Consider the following 20,607-nt stretch of genomic DNA (forward strand, 5'->3'; position numbering starts at 1 on the left):
CCAGCTAACTACCTCCTGTATCACTGTGTCCTTACCACAATGCCAATAAACCACCTACACACTCACGTTGATGTAGCACTGATCTCCGCTGTCATATAATCAAGAAACTGCATATTGTTGTTCTTAATCTCATGTATGCCTCCGAACGTTGTGAACTGCTTGTGTGTAAGGATTACATGCATAATGTGAATTTTCTGCTTTATATGAAACTATTATCCCTGTTTGTTTACTCAAACGACTTAAGAGTCTCTTTGAGATTCCTTCAATCCTGTTGTTTGCCAGCCCAAGCTGTCAGCAGTATATGCAGTTCATATGTAGATCACACCATTCCAAAACACTTTAAAACCACTGAACTGAAATCATGATAGCAATTCATGTTGCTGCCAGCTTTTTTTCTCAAAGGGAATTCTTAATTTGTGCTGTCCATGTTTCAGTGCCATTGTTGAGATCACAGAATTCCACTTTTGAGAATTTCTTTTTTTTTTTTTTAAAGATCTTCCATTTTGACCATGAATAAGTTAGTACTTTTTTGAAACTCAATGATGGATGTTCACTTCACATGTGTTTGAAGATATGTGGTTGTGGTGAAACATGTTAAGTTTTGATGGGTGTTTGGCTCACGTTTTTTTCTATTCCTTTTTATCCTTACTTGTCGTTACTCAGTGCAATTGTGAACATAGAGTCCTTCTCACTTTCCTGTGATTGAAAGACTGAAAGTGCGTGATAAGCATTGAGTGTCGGACAGATAAAAGCTTTTCCCTAGGCTGTAGGTGTCCCTGCAAAAAATGGGTCCGTGATTGGTTCTTTGTTTCTCTCATGCTCTGAGCTCAGCCGGCATTTCTGCTCCCAAATCATCCCTTGCAACCGAATATATTCATTGAATAATACAAGAAGTGAGTGTGTCGGGTCGTGGGCCAGACACTCATTTCGCTCTTTCCCTTGTGTTCTGTGGGAGCACACATGTTAGAGACAGAGGGTGCTTAAAAAAAGAGACGCATTAGATAAATTGCCTCACAATTTTTACTGGCTACTCCCTGTGCCATAAAGTGATCTTTCTCTAGTTGGATCGTTTTTACAAAATCATCACTCTGAAAATAGACTTGTTTGATTGAATGTTTCATATAAAGCATCTTATTAATTCAACTCCATGAGATGGAAAAACAGGCAATGCCTCAAGGGGGAATATACTGCAATCTGTTTATGGCTGCCATATATTTCCGGAGTTACAATTCAAAGAAATAGCTGTTAATGTCTGTGCTACTTGGGGGTAGAGTTATAGTCAGAAACAAACTCCCTCTCGAGAGGAATGGAGTATTGATCCGCATCTGGGGCATCTTGAATTATGTGAGACTTTGAAGAGGTCTTCATGTACATACAGTAGCAAACATTCAGTGATATGACTAGGTACTATTTGTTAGACTTGGACACCAGTAACACACTGTGTATGACTGACCAAACTGTTCAGACTAGACTCAAATGCAGGACTTGGACAGGAAATTATTCCTAAATAAATAAAAAATAAGACAAAAAAGAAAGCTTATAATTCTCAAAGCACCTGCAGAGGGTGAAATGCACCCTTAACTGCACTAACAAGCAAATAGTCCCGTCTCTGCGCTATTTGCACATATTTAAATTAGGTATTAAGTAACAGAAGCGCATTTATTAGGTGTCACGCCCAGACTTTCAGGTGATCATGGCAGCAGTGATTCTAGTTAGGCGAAGCTAAAGCGCATCACAGTACGTTATATTCACACGGAAGGGAGAGACGGTACCATACCTGATATTCACCACATGAAATAACTACAACATGATGCAGATTTGTTAAACATATGAATTCATGCTTTGTCAGGTCTGTCAGCAAGACAGCAGGACAACAACTTCTAAAATGTTTGTTTTCTGAATGGAGTTTGGATCGATCAGGGCTATGCTATGCTAACTTGGTCACAGTAAAGTACAATGATAGCTGAAATAAAGTTACAGACAAATGTCTTCGCATTGCCAGCCCTGCCCCCTTCGCGTCGCTCCGCCTGACAGGATCTATGCATCTTTGCATTGACATTGTATGTAAACTCACTGCCTCGAACGCTCGCTTCGCTTTTGGTCTGAAAGCACCATAAGAACCAGACAACTTCTTTGCCAACACCCGCCCCCCCCCCTCATTGTTTGTTAAGAAATCTGACTTGTGGGCCCAGGTGAGCAGACTGGGAGGGATGATGAGCTGATTGAGACCGGGTGTGTAGATACAGCTGAGCTGGGAGCCAGGAGAGTAGGGAAGGGATGGCCTCCCCCGCGACAGCAGACTTGCAGGCAAAGACGAACACAGAGAGAGACAGACATGGGAAGACTGGAAACTCAGGGAAGGGGAAGAAACAAGGAACACAGAAGCACTGTCAAAGCTATAACACAGACTACATGTACGTATACAGTCTATAAAGCTGTAGCAGAAATCAAAGGCACATTTCTAAATAATGGCTGTGGAAATGGCAAACATGCAAGTTTTAAAATATTTATGGGTTTAGATTTGTTCATTTGTATTACAAAAAAGGTGTATACTCTGATTTGGCAACTAAAACAACACACATGTCTTTAACCGTTTCACCTTTAGTGCGCTTTGTTCCCTCCTTGTAGTGTGCAAAATGTCAACTCCATTAACCTATCCAAACACTTTACTTTGTGGTTTATTTGAGCAAGCACTGGACAGCAAGGTTACTTTGCATAATGCATAATAATCTGACATTTTGAAACTGCTCTCATCAGACAAACAAAGGCAGCATTGGTTGTTTCTTTAAAAGTTTCCCTGTCAAGGACTTCCTGTGGCAGTGAGTATGACTGTCGCCTGTCAGTAAGTAAAGGCTGACTTAACCTGAAGTTGTTAGAGGTAAATGGTTGTGGCGGATGGTTATACAGTTAGATTTAATGGAAAAGGCACTGCTGTTTGAGGGAGCTCTCAATGAATCAGAGCAGCATAAGGATTCTGCTGAGAGAGGTAATCCTCCGAGTGGAAACGCAGAACATCTCAGCTTGGCTGAAGTGGAAAAGTTGGTTGATCAATAAAAGCAAAATTCGACAAAGAGCAACAGAAACAGACTTAGCTTTAACTTTAAATGTACGCTCAACCTCCTGTTCCACTGACGAGACAAAACATAGCAGCAACATCAGAGCTGTGTGGAGCAAATCCCCACATTAATACATTAACAAACATAAATGCCATTTTTCCATTGTGTTTTCTATATTGTGTTTCACAATTTGAGGTTTTACTGTCGTCCGTTGTTGTTGCGCCCTCTTGCTCAGTTGTCATGGAGAAAGCTCAGTTGTCATCACATGACCTAAGCATGGAACATTGGTCACATGATAACAGTAAATGGTGCGGAGATTGTAATTCAGATGATCGTTTGGCATCAGATGTGGACAGCCATCCTTGATCTTCCTCCGGCTGTCCAATGACTCCTGGTGAAAGACCTTGACCTCTTCCCAGTAGATGCTGTTACTGGTTTTGGTCTTGTGTTCACCGACAGCTGATGTTGTCCGTTTCTGGTGTTCATTCAGTGTGTTGTCCAGGGTCCTAGCTGTATCACCAATGTCATCTTCCCTATAGTTGTTGCATGTGGTGTCGTACACCACTCCCATTTTCCTCTGAACTACCGCCTTGAACCGACCATCATTAAGACGAAGCTACCGGACCAGATGGTGGTAAGCCGGCTACCGGCGGTGTCTCCCCTTTCTGAAGGTCTCATGCACCCACACTTTTCCCTGTCTCCTGCGTGTTCGTACACCTCTCGCCCTCAAACAGGGCCAGATATAGCACCCTCTGTTTGTCTATTTATATGACAGTTATTACTTAGCGGCAATAATTGTACAATAATTGCTACACTCTTCGATTAGACTGACAGGAAAGCTGATTCGGTGGTTGCCTAGTCAGATAAAAAAAAACGCAGCACACACGCGTTTTTGAACCTGCAAAGCGCTTTCTGTCTGATCGGGGCCTTAAGATACATTCCGGTTGTAACAACCCCAGTTTGGAATGTTTTGATCAAATGGTGCAATTTCATTCAACACACATGTTGAATTACTGTATCAACAGCAGTGTTGGCACAATCTGCTTCAAGACTACTTCAGGCAGTTCCTGTTTTCCCATAAGACCACCCTTTGGACAATGCATGACATTAACAATAAAGATGAAAAATGAATGTTGACCTATAGTATTGGATTATGGTATTACATGTGAATACTGTGCTCTGGAGACTTACAGTATAAGCATTGAGTGAACCATTATATGCTCTGCTTTGTCTTGAAATGATGTGGACTAAAAGGCTCCTTGTGTATTCTGTACAGTCCTACCTATGATTGATTACAATAGTCTGAGGCTGGCCAGTTTATTAATCGATTCACAAAGCCTCAGAGTCCCCTGTGGATGATTTAAAGCAAAAGGCTTTTTTTTTTTTTTTACTTTTCCTGGGATGGCTGGTTTAGAGCAATGTAATAAATGAATCTGCAGTGTATAAGTCAGTGATGGTTACAGTGTATGTTGCAATGAATGTATATGTGGAATTGTGAAGGCAAAACAAAAAGAAAGCCAAACCTGTATATTTCTCTAAACTCTGGTGTAGTGGATATGGAGGAATCCAAAAATTGACAGCTGCACCCAGTTACAGTTGCTATGATTTGACAAGCACTGTTTAAACAAATTAAAGCAGATGTCCTAAATCCATACTTTCTCATGCAAACTAATGAACTTGTTTGTTTGTTTTTTTTTTTTTTAGAAAATTCCCTAAATGGAAACAATAATAATCATGTCAGTGTCTGAATGTCCCTCAGTCTTGTGTCTTTTTCCATCACACAGCTGTCTACCACATCCACATCCCGAGCGGCCTTCTTGCAATGCCTTCGTTGGGGGATTTGGTGCCCCTTTCAGGAGCCAGCTGACTGGAAGTGGAAAGAGGTACAGCTTGTTCTGCAAGGAGGTGCAAAGCCAAACCCTCATGGAGTCATGGTCTATAGCACAGAGATGTCTGCCAAAACTCAGAGCCCTGCGCCACTCTCAGCTCAAGGCACAGCTCAGGTAACACAATAGCACAGAGGAACGTCTTTGTTGAAGAAACAAAATGTAAATAGTGTGTTGAAATGTGTTGAGACAAGGTTGCTGTTTTCAGGACATTTCAGCACTCACACAGATGTTTCTCTTTCAATTTTTCTTTATAAGATATTTGACAAGTTGTCTTTATTGGTAGGCCCTCATATAGTACCTCTAAAAGGTCACATTAAATCATCCTTTAAAGCTCTGCATTGTATATTATCATCACAGTTGATAGTACACTTTTGTCTGCAAGTCCCATTTTTTTTCGTGACAGCATAAAAAATGTCAAAGGGTGCAAAAGCCGACATTTATTTATTTATTTATTTCAAGCAAAATAGTGTGACAACAGAAAAGATACACAATAATAATAACTTATACACTTATGCTTGAAATGGAGTGGGAAGAAGTAAAACTTATTAAACCCCACCCCAGTCTATCAAAGAATTTATACATACAAAAAATAGCTGCTTCCTTCATCAATAATCTCAAAGAAAAAATATTAATAATTAAAAAAAAAAATAATAATAATAATACCTCATTTAGAAACAGTGTATCCACAAGTCAAAACCACACATTCATACCATACATACTAATAATATACAAATATTTCCACAGGTAACAATGATAATCAAATACCAACAATGATGATGGTATTTGCAATTGATGACTTTTCGCTCCTTAGCTGTAAAGTCAGGTATTTTAAAATAACTATACTAGGGGTGTGCATCTTGACTGATCTCACGATTCGATTACGATTATCCTGTCGGCGATTCGATTTGATTCGATATCACGATGCATCACGATGCGGCACCTCATTACGATTATGAGGGCTACGATGCGATTGTAAAACGAACAGGGTAAAGATGTATTTTTCTCCCTGTGTGACTACTTGGTACTTTGAAAGCAAAGTATTTAACAATCCAACTAAGTAGGTAGTTGAAATGCAGCTATTTAATGTTACTTCATATAAATGTAGCTAACATTGCATAGCATTATTACATTATAACAGCATTATTACTGACCTCTGCTGCTGCTATTTTCATTTCTGATGCTGCTGTTATTAGTATAGAGTCAGATGGGGGTTGAACTACGTACTTTACAATGCTTCAGCCAAACCACGTTCACTCCGCCTTAATATATCTTTTCCTTTTTTTGTCTCGTCTAGTGTAGTTACATGGTTGTGTCTTGTCCTGTAAGTAGATTATTGTAATCTTGTATTGAGCACCATGGGCCTTGAGAAACGGCATTTCGTTCATTTGTGTACTCGATATGTGGATGAATGACAACAAATGAACTTGAACTAACAGCCAAACAACTTGTTCCTCAGCTTCCAGACTGCAGTCTGAAGAGGAGATGTTAGCTAGCGCTCACCTCCTTCACTTTATCACCAATTAAAAAACAGACAGACTTTAATAACCGGACACACTTAGACCTATACTGTACATTTACAGCTAGACTAAAACGTAGCGCTCATGTTTTCTTCTGCTCCGCTCGCTCATGTGAAAGTTTAGTAGTGTTGTTGTCAACATTATGTTATCAATTAACCTCTAGATAATCGATTATTGACATTTGTGTCACTTCAGAATCGTCCAAGTCCACATCGCGATGCATCTAAGAATCAGTTATTTTCCACACCCCTAGCTACACGTCACTGCCACATATATCCTGCTTCTTTCTGCTTTCTCATTGATCTTAGTTGTTTTGTGTTACTGAAATGTCTGAACTTTACTTCTCCCGGAGGTCTCGGAGGCGAAGGATATAATATCGTTTCGGCTGTCGTCCAGTCTGGAGAGGAAGGCCTCCAGCCCAAAGGCATCTCTGAGGACAAAGCAGGAGGATGTGTCAAGTCGGAGAAGATCACCTTCCTCGCCTTCACAGGGTAAACACATATTAATTACTTGGAAAGGAATAGGAGCAAGCTAAAATTTCATCTAGGGAGGTGAGAGGCTCTTTACTGCTCACAGTCTTAAAAGGACCACATTTTTGTTTCTCCGTGACAAAGGTGTGTTTATTAAACACGAATGTGTGCAGTCTGTTTCTGCAAAATGTTTTGTGGGTGCATCTTAAGTGAGCCGCAACACCCGGGTGAAATATAATGCAGCCCATACCTCTGCAATGTTATCTCAATAGCACCACCTGCTCTCTGTCTGATTAGCACACTTCATGATTGGAGTCTGGGGGGAATAAAGGGATAAACTCAAAGTGCTAGGTGAAGACTTTGACTCTCCATTAGGGCATCTTGATCTTGAACTAGCCTAATTTTGTATCCTCATGCCAATGCTTACTCTAAGAGGGGAACTTTGGCCAGAACATAGACAACAACACACACATCCAGTATCTATACTTTTAGTATTTTTATTTTCAGTCCGTGATGACTAGTATTTGAGCCAAAATTATGCAGCATCAGTCAGGAAAGTCAGTGTGTAAACTGATTTTTACAGCAGTTCGGGTCATAGTCTTCCTTCTTTTCTGCTCATGTTTCTAAGCCCATTTAAGGTTTTTAGCCATGCTAGCAGAATCTAGGAATCTGTGCGCAATGGCCAACTTTCGGGGCTTCCGGTATAGCCAGCAGATTTCGGGGCCATGCGCCGGTCATTGCTTACAGTCCGATTAGAAATCTTGGATGATTTGAATGCAGATACATTTTTTAAAGCAAATTTTTAGGGTTCCGAGATTGATAAAAAGCTAAATAGTCGTCAGGCAACAGCCGAGATTGCTTTTCAGGTATTGCGTTATGCTGCTTTTGCTCTCCACACAGACTGTTTACTTGTATGCAACCAATGCCCACTCAAACATGATTGGTCAGTACTACTCGGACTTCAAGCGGAAACCAGAACGTTTACAATACCAAAATCTTGCCCCTGGCCTACAGATTCTGCATTCATATCGATTAATAGAGAGTAGTCGGTCCACTACTTTAGTCTAGACTGAAATATTAACTACTACTACTGGGTGGTATTGCCATGAAATGTTGTACACACATTCATGGTTCCCAGAGGATGAATCCTAATCACGTTCATGATCCCCTGAACTTTCCTCTAGCACCACCAGAACGTTGACGGTGGTTTTGAGTGAAAGTCTCAACAACTGTTGGATGGATTGCCAAGGAATGCGTTACACACATTCATGTCCCCCTCAGAATACTCACTTTGGCGGTCCCCAGATATATCCTGTAGTGCCACCATCAAGTAAAAATTTCTGTTGTCGAGTGCTTAGCTTAATGACCAAATACATGTAGCTGAAAGCCTGTTCCCAAAACTTGAACTTTTGTATTCGATAAAGTGTGAAACAGACTTGATTATAAAACTTTTTTAGAACATTGAATGGCAGGGGAAAAGAGCAGTTTTGTTTTCTTCAGTGATTATTTTTGCTGTACACAATACCAGCGGAAATACTGTCGCACTGCGCTGCAGTCCAGCCAATCAGACGGCTCTTCCTCTGGAAATTTGCAGCGTCTTTCCTGGTGCGCTGTGGTGACGACGATACGGTGTCACCACATCAATGTCGCAATTGCGGTAACAAAATACAGAAATCCACAAAGTGCAGTGCTTGCTAGAAAATGGTGTAGACCATGAAGACACCTATCTGAGACCAACTTTGATTCTCAAATTTATGAGACCGGCCACAGGTTCTCTGCGATTTTTATTTATTTTTTTTACCAAGTTTGTTTGTTGTTTTCCTTTTAAAATTAGCACATTTCTAAAAATATCTTCTAAGACTCAACTGCATGACTCCCAGTGAAATGACATACTGTTTCCCATGTAAGTGAGATTGTAGAAGAATCAGTGTGCAATTTTGTAGCATCACACATCAGCCTCTTGTGTCACCACGCATATTAGCTGTTCTTTGCTTTCTGTAAGTGCAGTGATTAAGAGTGTGAAAATAAACCTGAACCAAGTCCTTGTCCCTGTTTTTTTTTCTTCAGATTTTAAGGGGGTTATCACTATATGCTGCTGAATTTCTCTAACAGTAGCTTTTTTATTCCGTCGTTACCAATTAAGCATGACCGTTCCACGATATCCGTCCAAAAATAACTCCTGAACCCCAAGCTTTAAGGAGGCCTCCCACTGAAACAAAGTTCTGATTAAATATTCCACATCCCACACACAGCCAAAGATAAATGATGTGCCACTGTCTGCATCTCTTATTGAAACTGCTGATTTGCTCTGTGTCTGTCAGTGAATTGATTAAAAGTGTAGCAAACACTAAACACAGCCACTCAATCCCAGTGACAGCAGAAAGAACTTGAGTGGACCCCGTTCGTATACTCGATGATTTCCCCACTAATGATGCTGTTAACTTATCTTGGGAGAGAAGAATAGAGTTGATCAGGGCCTACTTTATGGGTGTGTAGAGAAGGCTTTTGGCAAAGTCTATTAAAGACATTTTAATCAGTGCTCAAGTGTCCTCAGAGGATTGCCCAAGAAGCCTGAATGATTCAGGCTAGTGTTCAGAGGAGAATGATATCATGAATCTCTGTCATTCTTTCATTTTCAGCGTCTTAATCATCCTTGACTTTGTTTTTCCAAGATTATGTGTGTGGGCGCATGGACATGCCTGTAAGTGTGCTGATTTCCATTGCAGATAGCTTATTTAAACAACATGATATTCATGGCCAGGATGAAATATGTAATTCATGCCTTTGATGCATGTATATTTATTAATGTGGAAAGAGCTCACTGCGTTTCACAACCTTTGAATGTGTTAAGAAAGAAACAAGACACTTTGCCAATTCCATCTTCTCAGAATGAACATTTAAGTTATTCATGACGGACCTCAACATGACTTCCAGTTAGAGGGGTGTAAATTCTTGTGAAGTCCATACATTTTCATTAATCTAATCTAGCTACAGAATCCCTTGATGTTTACGGGACCATCCCACGTCGCTCTCTGCGTCTAATGAAAAGCTGAGCGGAATAAAATATGGAGGCAATCTTGTTGTGATATAGATGCTCATTAATGAATTTTAATGATGCATTATCTTTACATATTTAAATGTATTCTTCCTCAATTCATGGTGTCTTGTGCATGTATAGGTGCCGCTTGTACACCTGCTGCTAGTTTGCGCAGCTGTCAAGAAGCCCTCTCATTGGTCATGAATGAACAGCCAATTGCACGTCAGACCAGCTAATGAGGTGAAACACATTTTCCACTGGCTCGAGACGTAAAACAGTGAGAAATTGGGAAGCCCTAAAAACAAGATGGCTGCCGGGGGGGGGGTGCCAGAACACATTTGAACACATTTGTGACAGAGAGCCAGCCAGTCCTGCACCGTGTCCACTCCGTGTACATGTAGTCTGAACAGATGGGAGCTACAGTAGGACACCCCAGGCAACTGAAGCAATTTCTAAAAGGCCAGTCAAGCCCAGCACAGAGAGCGAGAAAGAGTGGGAGAGGAGGACAAAGAGATGCTGGAAAGCCTTTCATTTCAGTATTACCATGGCTACCAACCAAAAGCCTCAGGAAGCATTGTTAGACTTTAAACTCAGTGTGACATCTAAATCCAACTCTGCCTTCTGATCTGTGTGAAATTGGATAAATGTGTTACTGATTGTAAGTAGTTGTTGTATTTACTTTGCTGAAGTTATTCAGTACACGTTGTTATAGTATATTCTGTATACCTCAGGATGCTGCCTGACTGCAAATCCAATCAATAAGAAATTCATTTGAACTGATGACATTTTACTGTAAACTCCCATTTCCTCTCACAAGTTAATCTTCTATTAAATGTTTAACCACACTATAAAAGTAACAGTGGAGCCAGGTACACAGAGCGATATTGTTAATTGAGCTTGTTAAACACAAACTGGAGTTGTTTGAACATTGCCAAGTGATATGCAGATGTGATTTATCTTCTTTTGTTCCGCTTGTGTTTTTCAGGTCAGAAATACATTCCACCGGCTTCTCCTCCGGAATCTCCTCAAGGCCCCGGGGTAAGACACATTGTCAGTACATGGTGACACAGGAGTGGATTTAAATCAGAAAAAAGGATTTAATCATATTCAAACTGCATATTTATATAAAAAAACTAACATGTGATTCCTGTCCGACTCGCTCCCATTTACTTTTTTCCGGTCCTGTCCCTGTCCCATGGTGAATAGTGAAATTGACTCCCACCCCGCGGGAAACCCATAGGAATCCTGTGGCCCACAGGATTCCCAAAAATCTGTCAGCGTCCACTTATCACCTACCTACAGCTATTACAGCTAGTGCTATTCCTAAAAGGTTTGTCTTAACTTTCAACTTTCTCACTAAAAGTAAGTCTACGCTGCAAGCAGGGCGCAAATTATACCATGACACCCGGGGGAATCAAATTCTTTTTTCTATATCATAAAAAAACAAAACAGGTGCTAGTGCATGCCTCAGTGAACTAAAATCTTACCATGCTTACAATATCCTTGCTTATTTAACTAATGTCTGTAGATGATGATATATCAAAACCAGTACACCCACTGTGATGAGATGACTTTTGTTATGAATTGGCGCTATACAACTGAAACTGAATACATTTGTGCAATAACAAACCTGGATTTTAACATTTACCTAGCCAGGTAAAACTCCTGAATTCCACAGTGAAAACAAGACTCACAAAAGACTACATATATGTATATTGATGTCAAAATGTATCTCTACAATAACTATTAACTAAACTAAAAACTAATCCTCAATTTCACTGATCGCCTAAACACCAGTGTTAGCTAACAACTAGATAAAATATAATTATATATAATGGTAATGAAATGATAGGGCGGGCTATCAGCTAGCTAACGTCAGATGGCTCATTTTAAGTTGAAGAAATGATAATTATGAAACTCTGAAGGTAGGAAAGTTAAAAGCTGCAAGCGTTTTAGCTGCCTTTTGTTCATACATTATTCTCAAAGTAAATAAGATTTTTCTGTCAGTGGGTCCATGCAAGATCACCTATTCTAATCATGTAATTTAAAGCTGCATTCAAGGATTTTCTTTGTATGTTTGTTTGCTTTTTGGCCAGTTAGGGCAGCAGAACAGGCTGAAAATACATCTGATTTTTATCATCTTATAAAGGCTGTCAAACAGTTGTCTGTTACACATCAGCATCAATTTCATTCATTTGGACTTCAGTTTCTGTCCACCTAATAAATCTAGCATTTGCTCTCCTTTGCTCTGTTTTGGTTTCCACCAACCTTATTCTCCAGCTAGTCGCTCTTCCAAAACACATTATTTATGCACAATGAATGCATGGGCAGGAAGCCAGGTAGGCCTACAGGTACAGAAAACGGATTTTCTTCTTTTTTCTTCAGAAGATTTGATTTATTGATTGCTGTGGGGATGTTGAATTTCAACAAATGACAAAAACTGCTTCTGAAAAACAGTAACTACCCTAGCTTTAAGACTAAAAAATCAATGGATTTAGTAATTTCTAATTGATAATAAATAATTCATATTTGCTTCCTCAGTTGCAGCCTAATTTACGACGGTTATTTATATAGGCATCAAAGCTATATATAACTATAGCTACATTTTGATCCTTCCAATGCAGTTCTCTAGGAATAATGTATGCAGAGTAGATTCAGATGGGCCTTCGGCTCTGTATATGGTAAAACTGCATATGCCTCACCTCTTGTGCAGTGAAAATATAAATACTTTACAGTGTAAAGTAGGTATCTGAAAAACGTTTAAATATAAGCTTAACAATATAGGCTGAATTCTACAGTGCTTGTGTGTGCTATTGAATGCTCATAACTGTCTACATAAATCAGAAACAGAAAGAAAAAATAATACATGCTATTCATGGACTACAGCAGTGTTGGGCAAGTTACTCAGAAATTGTAATATATTACTAGTTACTTATTACTCCTTAAAATAGTAATGTTAGTACTTATTACTGGATGATAAAAGTAACTAGTTACGTTACTATATTGCTTAATATAATATATGCTCAAATCAAATTCAATATGTGGCGGTCCGCGTTGATAATTATCCAAATTATAGGCTAATTATGGGAAACACTGCTTTCACTACCACCCCTCTTCACCCCCAAAAGCATATAGCGTAGGTCTAACGTTTCTTAACACCACCGGCTGAGATAAAAAAAATAAAGCAATTAAATCCCAACTTTTGAACTACTGTAGCAACATGTAGCCTGTTTATAAGAGCAGTACGTTAACGCCACTCTCTCCCGATGAGTCCAAGCATCAGTGGCAGTAGCTGCCGGAGTTTCTTTCTGTAAGTTTCATGTTGCTGTGCTGCTTCAGCAGATGGTACAAAAAATGTAATGTAGAAATGTCTGCGGTTGAAAGCTTTTTGCTGGTCGCACAGATAGACGACAATGTTCTTTGTATCTTAGACTGTGACAAAATAATGGCAGTAGCTACTTACAGCTGTGGAAAGAACGCCTCTCTCCCTCGTTTTCCATTCTTCCTTTAGTTTTTGGCTAACAGCGGACATGAACAACTGAAGTTCACACCACTAGTTACTGGGAAAAGTAATAGTAACACATCGTCAGAAGACAACTGAGGTACGCGTTACTGCCCCACACTGGTCTGCACACACAAAGTAGAATTTCTGTTCCTGATCACAAGTTAGTGATGAAACGTATGTATTCCTTTTTGCTTTACCCCAGAGTGAAGAAACGTTATTAAAAATAAAATGTTTTGAGTGTACAAATGCTATCAGGCTCTTGCCTGTACTTGTCAAAAGAAAACAATATGAATGGATTCAAGTTAACAGCTGACCTAGAGTGATTCCTGGTTGGATGACAGCATCAGGAAGCCTCTCTAGCAGTTCTCTCTACATGGATACAGCTCTCCTTCCATGCTCTATAGACAAAGATTATACATCTTGATTAACCCACAGTCATGCTCTGGCTGGTTTGGCAACAGAAAAATGCATTATCTGTCCCAGATCTCTCTACAACATGGTGATTAGGATGCATAAATAGCATTAGTAAAGAGATGCCTGTTGAGAAGACTTTTAATCTTTTGACTTACATGTTTGAGATTCCAGAAATATTGGGTCTTTCACAGTATCCTGCATTCAGTTTTAGAGTTTTACTGAATATGCATGCAGCTGGCTTGGCAAAGAAAAAATGGAAGTGTGTGGGTGTGTGTCTGTTGAAAATGTTATTCTTGGTGAAACACAACAAAATATCTGTGTGTCAATCACAGAGCACCTAAATCACCACAGGAACCCGAGAAATAAAAGTAATACTGATGATGATAATCAAGTCTAGTTGCATCAAATCAGATTAAATGTCACATTAGCATCAGTGTATGTCAGAAGCTTCCCACTGACAACGGATTTGGCACTGATCAGTTCTACAATATCTATGTGATAAATTTAACTGCATTATAATCACCCAGCCATCAAGTCTGAGGTGGGTGATGATGACTGACTCATATCCCATTCTTACTAAAAAAAATACCAACATCGACCATATGTAACATACCATTAGTGTGTGGTGTTGTGTGTATTTTGTGTGTGTATTCTTCATGGCTGAGCTAAGCTACAGGGCATTACCATCATCACTCAGCCTGAGTGGAAGTGCCAATGGAGACTGGGAGTTGTGATGGATGCTGCTCTCTCTCTCTCTCTCGCTCTCTCTCTCTCTCTCTCTCTCTCAGGGTGGAGGAGGCCAGGGACAAACACACATACACACACACACTAACATAGTGCGACAGAGCGGAGGAGGAGAGAGATCAGCTCAGTTTCAGTGTTAGCTCTTTGGGCCAGAATGAGCCACGGTCTGTATTGACTCATTTTAAATTGAACCAACAGGGGCTGGGAGCTGTGGGAGCGCTGCACCCATGAACTCTACATATCCTCGTTCATTTTGATTAAGCAGCGAGGGTTGTGGAAGCCTGCAAGTGGGCTCCCAGTGGTTAACAAAAGACGACTGTGGTCATACTGGCCGGCTCCTACGGGATGACACTTTGGGAGGTGGATATACCACTCTGCATGTACAGAGTCTTTTTTCAGCTCTTAAATCCCCAAACATCTCGGGCCCGATGCATTCAACTTGTAAATGCACAAATCAAACTGTCTGTATACATTAAGATAGAAATATGCATAAGCATTGTTTCTGTCAGATTTTTAAAGTCATACGTGCGCCGGAATCTGTTTTATAAATCTCAGTCATTGTGGAACTAGACGCACACGCTCAAACCTTATTTCCACACCCACAGTCCGCCATAAATGGATGTAGAAACGCCCGAATCATCCATTTGCACATGAATACTTGTGTCCGCGCCACCACTCAATAGACCTGTCAGTGGGAAGAATGGCAAAAAAGCAGTGCAATGTCACCGATTGTGTTGCATCTGCGAGGTTCCTGTAACCTATCATTGCAGTATTTCACAATATCTCAGTCATCATTATTAAACGTCAAAAGGATGACCAATGATTAGTTTACATATTGAAACAGACTTTCCGAAATGCTTCACAGTTCATGATGAAACAAAAAGGGGAAATAATGGCGATATCATTCTTTACATTTGTAAAGAATGATATCAAAAATAATTTAACTGATAAATAATTTAAATTAAGTTTATAAATGTGCTTTTGAGTGACATTTTACAGAACGGAGAGTAGATTTCAAAAATAACAGTGAAAATGCCAAACAACCTAGTTGTACAGGACCTAACTTCAGGATTGGCCCTGGGTTTTCAGAGATCAGCATTATAAAAGCACAGCCTACTGACCAATCATATGTTGGAAAGTGGCATCATCATTTAAAGAAGATCCCGCGGACTATTTCATAGGCTGCTGTAGGTGGTGCTTTTGAATACTGACATCATCCTACTACAGAGACTGATTGAAGAAATAAAGCCTTGTACTTAGCGTGATTGTAGTTGTTAAGGTTAGTGAAGACATTAGTGAAGATAACAAAAACATACCCTGGGTATGTTGAACTTACTCTGTAGTACAGGTCCCTGATCTGAAGTATCTGTGAAACAATACCAGTTTGTGTGTAAAAGCCATATATATGTTTTTTGTGTGTACGCATCATTTATATATCTGGCCTCAAGTCTTCCAAACAAGCATAATTAATTTAAAATGAGAATGTTATTTGCTCTGTGTTATTAAGTATTTTAAGTTTCCACTGCAGATTAGCAAATGCTTATGTCATATTTCCAAGCTTTAAGGGTAAAGGTAAACCACATAACAGTAAGGGAGCAGGCAAAATTCAGAAATCCTCTAAACTGGCAATGACACAAAGGAATGAATAGCTTAAATACACAAGTGAGGGGAGAATAACTAGACACAGGTGAAAATAATCGTTCTTAGGAACTAACCTTCTTCTTCGTCTTGTAGAATTCTGGCATAGTAGACTATCGTCTCTACATTGAATATGTACATTTGAAGAAGAAGTAATAATATACAGCAGGGGTCTGCAAATTTAGCATTGTTTAGCATCGGAGCAATTTTTTTATCCATTAGATGTTGGGTGAGAATATGAGACATGATGTTTGAACTGATTTTTATTGTGTTTGGTTTGCTCAGTCAGTAAAGCGCAAGACTCTCACCTTGAAGGTTGTGTGTTGGATCCCATGTCGGGAGAATTTTTTTTTTCCCTCTTCAACAAATTGATTATGAAGCGACTGTTTCACACGCTCACAATAAAGCAAATGCTGCAGTGTGTGCATTCCGGCGTTTGATCCGCATCCATCAACCTACGGACACTTTTTCATTTCCCCAGTATCTTCAGGCAGAGGACATTTAGGGGAATCACGCTTTCTGATGACTCTTTCAGAGGTGTTTTTTTTTTTTTTTTTTGCGGGCCAGTAATTATTGCTGGCGGGCAGTTTTGGTGCGGGTCCAAGACAAATAACGTGTTTTCCTTGTCAATGTTGTAAAATGCCTTTTTGTAAACTTTATCTATTGTGTTAATAATGGACTGTGGTGCAGAAACAGTGACAATGTTACACACACTAGTCACAATATTATATGGTTTTACTGAATAATTAAGTAAATATAATTTCTTAATATATCTAATTAAAGACACCTCATTTCTTGACTGGCTACTCTCTGCTGTCTCAGAAGACAACATCTTTTGTCGTACTCTCTTTGGAAGGGGGGGTAGACTAGACAGTTGGCTGCAATTCGCAACCTCACCGCTAGATGCCACTAAATCTTACACACTTAACCTTTAAGTTATAAAGACTTAAACAGAAAATAACAAAAGTACAAAAAAACAAACCATGACAGTTATTTTTCACAGCAGTTTCTATTTAATGTTTGCTAACACTAAATGAACAGGCGTAGCCTATAATATGAATGTGTTGATTTAATGTGTTCTTATGGGGTGTATGACATTTTGGCCTTATTCTTTTAGCTCGGCCACATTAGAAGCCTCGGTCTCTGATGGTGATGTCCAAGAGAACTGATAGGTCAGTAGGTGATGTTTTTATAGAGTTGATCTCTTATCTGGAGCATAAGTTACCGTGGTGATCTACCCCGGTAAGAAGTGAACAACTGTCGTGGTACTGAAAACCCCCATGTTACTTCGCTAAGCTCAAATCCTGCTCCGTAGTACAAGCCCCAGGCGGTGAAAGTAAAAATAAAGGTAATTTATTGTAGTCAGGGGAAAGGGAAGTGGATGGTGAGCAATGGCAGATGGAAAACGGAGCAGGCCGGGTGAATGAATGAAGATGGCATGGCTGGCTTGGTGTTTGCTGGCAGGCAGGCAGGAGAGCGTCATCCTGAGGCACAAGGAAAGTCAGAGTTTCTCAATGACGACGAGGAAATAATTGGAACTAGGTTAAGCACAAGATTTGGCCTGAAGGTTAGTACCACAGTGGCTGACTGAACAATCTGGTGATTGTTGTGACTGGAGAACCGGGGCTGAAATACTGCAGGACTGATGACAAGCACAGATATTTCATATCACAGTTGTTGGTGGGCACAATAAAACCTCTCCCAGCAAGAGATTTTTAGAAATAAAGTCACTTAGGGTCTGATAAAAGTAGGCAGCAGACCAAACCACTGTGAGCTATATCAAGGAAAAGGACATCATTTTCAGAACTTACTACGCCCTTGGCTGATACGAAGCAGGTGTGTTATTGGCAGGTAACCAGGAGCCCCAGAGGAGACAGTAGCCACGCCCACAGCACACAGACATTGAGAGATGGACAGACAAAAACACTAGGGGAATCAGGGAAGGGAAACAGAAAAGCCTGGAGTCACGGGCATGACTATAACAAAGATTGTCTTATTAAGGGGAGTAGTATCTACAAACACAACTAGAAATGAATGCTCCGTATCTGCTAAATAGACAAAGATTTGCTAACATTTCACAGTTTGCCATAACAACTTAGTATGATGTCAGATGTTTTTGCAGCTTGTTCCTGCTCCCAAGTGGTCAAAAAAATCAATTAAAGCTGCTTTGAGTTGACAGCTAAACACACAGCCCCACACATTCTCCTATACAGACATATTTTAGAGTAAATAAGGGTGTAAAAGAGCAGTCATTAGTGCCCTGGCTGCTCTGTGTGCACAGCAGATATGTATCTGAAGGTCGTCCAGGATTCTGCATAAAGAAATGAAACAGAAAACACTTTTAAGCCATGCCACTACTGTTGGCAGACACCATACAATTCATCACGACTCCAGTGTTGCTGCAAAATTCACAAACACAGTCTCTGTGTCTCTCCCTATCCCTCTGTCTCTTACCCTTTCAGATACTCAAGACACTGTTATAAAAATACACTTGTTTCAATCCTAAAATGATTTAGCCTGGTCAACAAAATGTTGAATCCTTTTCAACAACATGACTGTCAAGTGCCAATTAATCAATGGCATCCATCTCTGAAATGGCTCTGTAAACAAGCGGTACGCTCCAGCTCTGTCTGTAGGCATTGTTGAATCTGACAACTTTCTCATGCTCGCATAAATTATTGATCCTTGACACTCTCGGTTTGCCGAGGTGCAGAATACTAAGGATTCTGTGGTATTTATAGCCAACATATGGGAGAGCAGCTGAGTTTGTTTTCCTGTGTTGATGAGGATTTCTTGTACCGGGCTGCGTCATGTTTCAGGGTCGTGCTCGTGTTCTGTTGACCCAGGTGTTCTTGTAGTCCGTGGGCTGGAGGTGAGGCCATGTTTCAGTTTGTTGCTGGCAAAGGGCTGTTTGGCAGCTGGTACTGGCTCAGTCAGACCTAATTTTTGCAGCTCTCTCCAACACAGTAGTTAGGTATTTAATCCCTTATCCTCGTATCAGATGTCTTTTCAAATAATAGGAATTCAAGATTTCTGAGCGATGTTTATTTTATGACTCTGTTTTAAGCACTAGAAAATGAAGGGGTAAATATAATTATAACCATGTAGCTGAAACACATTTTCATGACACAAAATAAATGGTAAGTGGTGTATAATCTTGATGTGAGCTATGTAGAGATTGATTTTTGTGTTAAACAAAGCATGGATTGTTTTTCTTCTTGTGTTTGTCTTATGATAATCACACATAAAGGTTACAGCTCAACCTCTTACTTCTACCATAGTGATTATTGGGGGGGGGGGAGTACCTCACGCCAATTTGCTGCCTAACATTCATTTGCGGCTTATGGCTCTGGAGGAAGAGCAGGTTGTCCACCGATCACAAGGCTGGTGGTTCGATCTCTGTCATGATACTGAACCCCAAATTGTGAGTGCGTGTGTTTATTATTAGTTTCTGTTCAGCAGTTGGCACCTTGCATAGCAGCCCTCTGCCCTTAGTGTATGGATGTGTGTGAATGGGTGAATGTTGACTTTGATTGGACAGAAGATTAGAAAGGCGCTATATAAGTGCAGTCCATTTAGCATTCTTATAATTGAACTTTAATTTCTTGGATATTTATGATGTTACGGCACATTAGCCGTAAATGAGATCACACTACATTCTATGTATAGTTATACCAGTGTGGGGGCCTTGGAAAATCTGAATGGAAACCGGAGCATTACATTTGAAGGCTGCCAGATCATTTGGTACACAGAGATAGTTTTCACAAGACGAAGAGGTCTGTTTGTGTAATATGAAAGATCAAGTTAGATTTTATTACCATTCTCGAATGCAAACATAAAGAAGAAAATCATGACTTTCATACCTTTTCATTTGTGGAATTGGAAACATTTGTAGCTGTGACGTGGTAATTGCTAACAAGTAGGCCTGTGGCTAGTTTATAGAAAATTATTGCAATTTAAATTGCAGTCACAATATTGGTCAGTATCTGGCATTGTCCTGAGAGTGTTCACTTTTTATTTTCTCTCTATCTTTACTGGCACCCAAGCCCTATTGTTCACACTTTAACTTGGTACCCCCTCTTTCTTGTGCATCTCTCGTATTTTCCTCTTTTGTGCTTGACTCCTCCGCCTTTTGTTCTCAATATTTCATTCCAGTAATCGCACCTTCTTTTTCACTGGATCTTCCTCTTAATCCTCCACCCTTTTAAACCTCACCTGTCTCTCACTTTCTTTCTCTTGAAAAACATGATGACCATGTCACGGTCTCTCCCCCTCACATACACACTGATTGTCAGGAAACAGACAAATGAACATTCGTGAAGGTCTCACACACACAA

At 40.0% G+C, this 20,607-nt stretch overlaps 1 protein-coding gene across 2 annotated transcripts in view; it reads left to right on the forward strand.

Moving 5' to 3' along the window:
- nphp4 (nephronophthisis 4) overlaps window positions 1-20,607 on the forward strand; it is a 178,182-nt gene that overhangs the window by 54,881 nt on the left and 102,694 nt on the right. For both annotated transcript variants that reach the window (XM_046056486.1, XM_046056485.1), the window contains exons 5-7: window positions 4,841-5,059; window positions 6,815-6,953; window positions 10,955-11,007. In XM_046056486.1, coding sequence (XP_045912442.1) covers window positions 4,841-5,059; window positions 6,815-6,953; window positions 10,955-11,007 — 411 coding nt within the window. The remainder of the gene's footprint in view (window positions 1-4,840; window positions 5,060-6,814; window positions 6,954-10,954; window positions 11,008-20,607) is intronic.

The sequence above is a fragment of the Micropterus dolomieu genome, linkage group LG08, assembly GCF_021292245.1.
Source record: "Micropterus dolomieu isolate WLL.071019.BEF.003 ecotype Adirondacks linkage group LG08, ASM2129224v1, whole genome shotgun sequence".
Lineage (NCBI taxonomy): Eukaryota > Metazoa > Chordata > Actinopteri > Centrarchiformes > Centrarchidae > Micropterus > Micropterus dolomieu.